A 7,500-nucleotide genomic window follows, 5' to 3' on the forward strand; every position below is an offset into this window, starting at 1 on the left:
GACAGGAAACAGGAAACAGGAGGTTCAGGTCAGACACTCTGTTCTATCTTATATGTGTTTCTTTTGTTTTAATTTGCCATAATAAATGTTTGCAGACTACCAAAACATTTGAACCTAATTCTAATTTATTCATTTTCTATATTTACATAACATTTTTATTTAACTTTTCATTTTCTTTTTAACTTTCTAACGCTTTATTTAACTTTCTAGATGTTTATTACAGTATGTTTTTAAATCCTACTTGAGTATAATTTTTTTTTTAATTATTCTTCCTATTAATTCTTTCTAGAATTATATTCCATTAATGTTTTTAATTCCTGTAATTCTTTTTTCGTAGCTCATCCAAAGGTTTTATGTACAGTCATTATATTTATGACACTTTCTTGATGTACATCACGCTATGTTTTTACATCCTGCTTTCAGTTTTTTTTTCTAGATTAGTTTTTAATTTTTCTCCAGATGTAGGTTCCCCTCGTTCAGGCCCCTGTGAAAGAAGCACACTGTGATGTAGTGATGCACACTATTAAGGGAAGCTCAAGCCGTGTTTATGAGCTTCACGGGAGTCTCATCCGTCCTCGATAGTAATTACGAAACTCCTGAAGAGATGATTTGATGTTTTATTCATCTGCTCTGGGAATCCTCTGTTTATTGCGTCTGGTGAAGGTTTACTGTCACAAACAAGCTCTTCTCAAGTGAGTTCTTCTCAAAGCAGTCCTCGGTCCAAACCGCTGTTTGTTTCACTAATTAAGGGTCCGAATAAAGAGATGCCATAGACAGGAAGTATTCTGGTTTACAATGTCCTTCATCGACGTACACTAACCTTCAGTTTGGGGTCGTTCAAAGACATTAAACTGTTTAGAAGTGACAGGAAAGACTTTAGAGCAGGTTCTCTTCAAATAAATACCGTACTTCTGACTCTCGGGTTCATCTGCATCACAGCGTTCTGTTAAAACCGTTAGCACTGATAATAAATGAGCAGTGAATGGGGATATTATAATGATTTCTGAAGATCATGTGACCCTGAAGACTGCTGAAAACACACTGAAATAAGCGACGCTTTACACACATTCACAGAGAAAACAGCAGTTTTTTTCTTTTAGACCTTTGTTTTATTAACGGCAGCCTGGCTGAGCAGAGGAGAGTGAGACGTGACTAAACATGACTAGTCAAGTATCACCCGGGTTAACTTCATTCAGGACGCCTGACTCACTTCTGAGGGTTTCTAACACACAAAGACTAACACACCGTCTGTTCAGAGACAACGGCGAACCTGAAGATGTTCCCATGATGCAGTGCGCCAGTACTTTCAGTCTGACAGGACTAACCCCTCGTTAACTAACCCTTCCTGACCACTAGTTAGTGTCTGCGCTCCCATTGGCTGCTGCCCCTCTGTGTCACGGCTCATTTGCAGGAAGCTGACGAGCAGTTGATTTAAATCACGACAGAAACGGCGGCAAACGATTCATGACACCTGACCTTATTTACAACAATCTCACTGCCGCTGTGTTCATTAAAGTAGATGATGATTATTAGTCATGCTCTTGTTTCTTGATGAATATTATATGATCAGAGAGAGATCATGATGGATTGAAACACTCTCCTCTCATTAATGTCTTCATCTTCTCTTCACTGAATCCTGTCCACTCTTTTATTTCATTCCACTTACTTCACTTTTCTAGATGAAGACTTCTTGTAAGACACACTCTGATAATAATGTTTTCATTTCACTGTAATGTTCTATATACTGCATTTCGTAATTTACAAAATCATTTTTAGGGTGATTTTGCATCTCCAGTAAAAATGTCTTGAACTCTTCTTCAGGTCCTGAACGCTGAGCTCAAACTACATAAACATCTACAAAACCCCTTTGACTCAGCGTTCAATTTCTATAAAATACTTTAAGATGTGTTTATGATGTTATGAATGCAGATGTGTGTGTGTGTGTGTGTGTGTGTCAGTGTGTGTGTGTGTGTGAGTGTGTCTGTGTGTGTGTGTGTGAGTGTCAGTGTGTGTGTGTGTGTGTGTGTGTGTGTGTGTGTGTGTGTGTGTGTGTGTGTGTGTGTGTGTGTGAGTGTGTGTGTGTGTGTGTGTGTGTGTGTGTGTGTGTGTGTGTGTGAGTGTGTATGTGTGTGTGTGTGTGTGTGTGTGTGTGTGTGTGTGTGTGTGAGTGTGTGTGTGTGTGTGTGTGTGTGTGTGTGTGTGTGAGTGTGTGTGTGTGTGTGTGTGTGTGTGTGTGTGTGTGTGTGTGTGTGTGTGTCAGTGTGTGTGTGTGTGTGTGTGTGTGTGTGTGTGTGTGTGTGTGTGTGTGTGTGTGTGTGTGTGTGTGTGTGTGTGTGTGTGTGTGTGTGTGTGTGTGTGTGTGTGTGTGTGTGTGTGTGTGTGTGTGTGTGTGTGTGTGTGTGTGTGTGTGTGTGTGTGTGTGTGTGTGTGTGTGTGTGTGTGTGTGTGTGTGTGTGTGTGTGTGTGTGTGTGTGTGTGTGTACCTTTGAGGTCCAGGTTCCTGGCTCCGTTAGAGTGCTGTGTCACGGTGCGAGAGTCTATCTTGAGCGTGTGTACGTTGTTGGTGTCTCGTGAAACCACCACGTTGTGCCACTGATTGTCGTTGAGAGGCTTCTCTGAGTTCCCCTTCATCAGAGACGGGCCGTTCCCGAGGTCAAACACGTAGTGGACGTACCTGAAACACACACACACACGTCAGGCCTGTTATCTTCGTCACTGATGACGGCTGAGAAACACACTTTATTCACTCTTTATTTCGTCGACACACACTCTTGGGCTCATTCCACAGTAAACTTAGTGTGTATTTGTACATGCAGTTTAAGATGAATATACATGATATTTAATCTAAATATTTTTTTTTCATCTATCTAAACACACAGTATCTTTAGTCTTCATTTGATTTCAGTTTTAATTCAAGCTAACTTTATACTTGTTCAGTCTTTTAGTTTAAAGTATGCTTCTGCTTCTTCAGGCCGAGTCGAGCCGGACAATGACTTCTCTGAATTTAATAATGAAATCCTTTTAAATGAACATTGAGTGTTTACTAATTGAAACGATCTGTAATGTGTAGAAATAAAGACTAAATGTCCAAAATACTTCAGTTTTATTAGTTTTAATACAAACTGAAAAAAAGATTAAGCTTCTTTATTTAGTATCTCATGCACTGTATTAGGTTTTTACTGAAATGCACTAAATCTATTTATTTAGTCTGAATGCATGCTTTATTTAGTATTAATGCGACCGTCACCTATTCTGAACCGAGGACTTTTCTTCTTTAGGACGCTGTCTGCTGATGTAATGAAGACGCAGCGATGCGGAGCGAGGACCGAGATTTCTGACTCCGACACACACTTATTTGAGTTGAGCGGCGCTGGAAAGGTTTTATGCTTTGAGTTCTGATTGAAGCGTGTCTTTATTTTCTCGAGACAAATGAGCGTGACGCTCCTCGCCGAATCTAACTCGTTTCCTGAGTTTATTCTCAGAGCGTCGTAAACGTTGCTCTCTGTTGTATTCTCCACGTTTACAGTCATTTCCCTTCAAATATTGATTCTAAAACACTGCATTTATTGTGTTCGTCTCAGATAAAAACTGTGAAAGATGAGCGTGTTCTTTGACAACGACTGCGGCGCTCTCTTTACACACACTCTCCACGTCTGTTGCTTGGAAACACACTTCTCCACAACAATCAGTGTGTGTGTGTGAATGAGTCAGCTTTCACTCATCAAACTTTCCACACTGATGAAAACAACGAGCCATCATCTCCATCTGAGAGATGATCAGCAGATTCACCTGAGAGGAATCATGGACCCTGAAGCTACTGAAGATACCTTCAAAATCACCACTGAATATTTGAGCTATGAACAATACAGGTTACAAAAACACATAAACCATAAGAAAAAAAGATTTAAACTCAGAATATGAGTAGTAAGAAATTATAATTAATAATAAAAATAACAGTTTAGATTCTAGATCATTTCAAGCAGATGCTACATTTAAATGCTGAAATGAAAACTGAAAAGAAACTAAAACTACAAAAGTAAAGAAAGTAAAGAAAACGTTCATTTAAATTATCATTGGTTTGATTACAGAGACGTCTCTGCATTTAATAACAAATAGTTTCATTTATCTCTATCACTGTATTCTATTAGATTCTGTTCAGTGCTTTGATACCATCTGTGTACACTATATAAATAAAAGTCATCGATTGATTGATTGGTTGATTGATTGATTGATGGATTGATTGATTGATTGAAAAATAATGCATTACAATTTTTCCTTACTCCCTGAAGAAGTGACTCTTATGTAAATCTCTTATAGAGAGTTAGTCTTAATGTAAATCCTTGTATGCACAGTAGAGGGCACCGCAAAAACTGTATATAATATTCTGAGTTTGCGCCTGATTTCTCTCAACATGGCAACCCCAGAGCTGTCAGTCAATACACGAGAGTTAATTCTTCAAAAAAGTAACTCATTAAAGAGTGGTCTGAATGCACTGAGCAGGACACTGAAGATGACCGACCCTTTGACCAGCTCCACCACGATGAAGTCGCTGCCGTCTCCGCTGTTGAAGAGCAGCAGTCCGTCGGTGCTGGTGGTCTTGAACTGGAAGAACAGGTGCATGGAGGCGTAGGCCTGCAGCGTGGCCAGCGCCAGGTAACTGCCCTTGTTCCGGAAGGTCACGGGGTCGGCGATGATGTGGCGCATGCCGAAGCGGGCGTTCAGCTCACAGTACGAGATGTCTCCGTTCTTACACTGGTCCAGGTACGGCACGCCGTTCAGCAGCAGGCCCTGCAGGTGCCCGATGAAGTTAGACGGCACCACGGAGATGAACCTGCGCTCCGTCATGATCCCCGTCTCGATGTTGTGGAACTCCAGCCGCGTGTGATCGCCGGTCATCTGACCTGAGGACACGGCCAGAGCTTCAGATATTAACACACTTTATCTGATCGCAGAAGTCTTGTTTATGAAATTCTGTTTTCATCTCTTTTCATCACTCCATTAGTCAGAAAATGAATGAACCCCACGTTAAAAACGAGAGTGCTGCTGAAACGCAGGGAAAACTCTTTAAAACATGTTTAGTAACTGAAAGTTGTGTAATAAAGTAATCAGTTCAGTGAGTATGTCAGAGGATTTCTTTCCTTGAGCTAGAAACAAGAAGATTAGCTGCTCTGTCATTCGTTTGTGCGTTCTGATTGGCTGATGTTTACGTGGTGGGCGGGGTTTAAACGCTGACAGTCTTATCTTCCTCCCACCTGAGCTCATGATCAAAGCTTGATGAAGGATGTTTTCTACCTTCAACGGTCACGTTATCAACAGACAGCTGCAGGTTCCTCCCGCGCCGGACCACCTTCACTGAGTGCCACTCGTTATCATTCAGCTTCTGACCGGCCGTCAGGATCTCTGGACCTTTACCTGCAGCAGGAGACAGCGGTCAGATACACTCACACACACACACACTAACACACACAATAACACACTCACACACACACACACACACACTCACACACACACTCTCTAACACACACACACACTCTCACACACTCTCTAACACACACACACTCTCATACATTCTCTAACACACACACACACTCTCTAACACACACACACATACACTCTTTAACACACACACACACACACTCTCTAACACACACTCTCTAACACACACAAACATACTCTTTAACACACACACACACTCTCTAACACACACACACACACACACACACTCTTTAACACACACACACACACACACATACACTCTCACACACTCTCTAACACACACACACACACACACACACACAAATACTCACACACACTCTCTAACACACACACACACACACACACACTCTCTAACACACACACACTCTCATACATTCTCTAACAAACACACACACTCTCTCTAACACACACACACACTCTAAACACACACACACATACACTCTTTAACACACACACACACTCTCTCTAACACACACACACACTCTCTAACACACACACACGCTCTCTAACACACACACACTCTCTCTAACACACACACACACACCCACACACACTCTTTAACACACACACTCTCTAACACACACGCACTCTATCACACATGCACACCCTCACACAAACACTCTCCCTTAGACACACACACACAGACTAACACACACATACGCATACATACTCACACACACACACACAGTGAGGAGACATCTGTGCACACACACACACACACACACACACACACGTTCTCTGGTGTTGTTGGACGTATCTGACAGATCATGAATGTTCATCTTCATTTCAGTTTCTATCCTCCATGTGTCCGTCTGCACTGATCTGCACTGAACGTTAAAGACGGTTCATGTTTTAGTAGAAGAGGGTGAGTTCAGTTCTGACCCACATAATTTAACATACATCAGATATTAATATTATATCACAAACCTACACTTAAAAACAACCAAAAATGAACAAATGTCTAATTTTAGGTTTAGTAACTAAATTATTAAAACCTTAAACTTAAATGAAACTATTAAAATACTAAACAAGCAATAATAAACTGACAAATGTTGCCAAATGTAAAAAAGAAATTAGGTACTGAAATTACTGAACATAAAACTAAATGAAATGACACGCACATATACATATAATATATTTCACCTAGTAGAAGATGTTCCTGGAACAACATGGCGATACAACCAATCAGCTTTGAGGGATTGTTTTCTGAATATATGTGTTTTATGATCAGGGTCAGGTGTTTCTACACACTTTAATCAGAAATCATTTCCCACTGCTTTTAAGAATCAGTTCTGGGTCGTGTTAGTTTAGGGATAGGGATTGGGACAGTAATGTTGATCCAGGATCAAAATCACGGTCTCCTTTATATGATATATGGATATATAATGCATATATATAAAGAGTTTGGTTCCAAAAATGGCTCCAAAATCGGTATAGAAAAGTCCATTTAATTTAAAGAAAAAAGCGGTATCTGACGTGTCATGTTTTCTTTTTTTGTCCAGCTACTCAACGTCACATTCATAATCAGATGAAACACATTGGATTGCGTGTCTTGTGAGTGTACCTGTTTTTCATAATTAATGTTTTTGTCAATACAACATATAGCACTAGTGAACTAAATGCATGTAACATGACGAAGATGAATGCACCTTTTATGATTAATGCACATGTTCTTGTTCATGATGATATATTGATATCATTAATGAATTCATTTTGGGAACGATGACTGATTGAGTGTATTATTACTCCAGGGTGTGTATGTAAGACTAGTACTGATCAGACTGTATTTGATGGCATTACTCACTGTCTGATTATTATCTGATAACTCTATATTGTGATGATCTTCCTACAGATATTCTACTGACTACAGATACCTTCTCAAGAACTTATTCTAACCCGACCAGTCTACTAATACTCCACTAATACTCCACCAATACTCTACTAACACTCCACTAATACTCTACTAATACTCCACTAACACTCCACTAATACTCCACTAATACT

The 7,500-nt window shown here is 40.1% G+C and overlaps 1 protein-coding gene across 1 annotated transcript in view; it reads right to left on the minus strand.

Moving 5' to 3' along the window:
• The window catches only part of nrxn2b (neurexin 2b), a 325,182-nt gene that overhangs the window by 105,437 nt on the left and 212,245 nt on the right, over window positions 1–7,500 (minus strand). The window contains exons 14-16 of the mRNA XM_043245174.1: window positions 5,293–5,412; window positions 4,520–4,901; window positions 2,484–2,674 (exon numbers count right to left, since the gene is read on the minus strand). Coding sequence (XP_043101109.1) covers window positions 2,484–2,674; window positions 4,520–4,901; window positions 5,293–5,412 — 693 coding nt within the window. The remainder of the gene's footprint in view (window positions 1–2,483; window positions 2,675–4,519; window positions 4,902–5,292; window positions 5,413–7,500) is intronic.

Source organism: Puntigrus tetrazona, chromosome 7 (assembly GCF_018831695.1).
Source record: "Puntigrus tetrazona isolate hp1 chromosome 7, ASM1883169v1, whole genome shotgun sequence".
In the NCBI taxonomy this organism is placed as follows: Eukaryota; Metazoa; Chordata; class Actinopteri; order Cypriniformes; family Cyprinidae; genus Puntigrus; species Puntigrus tetrazona.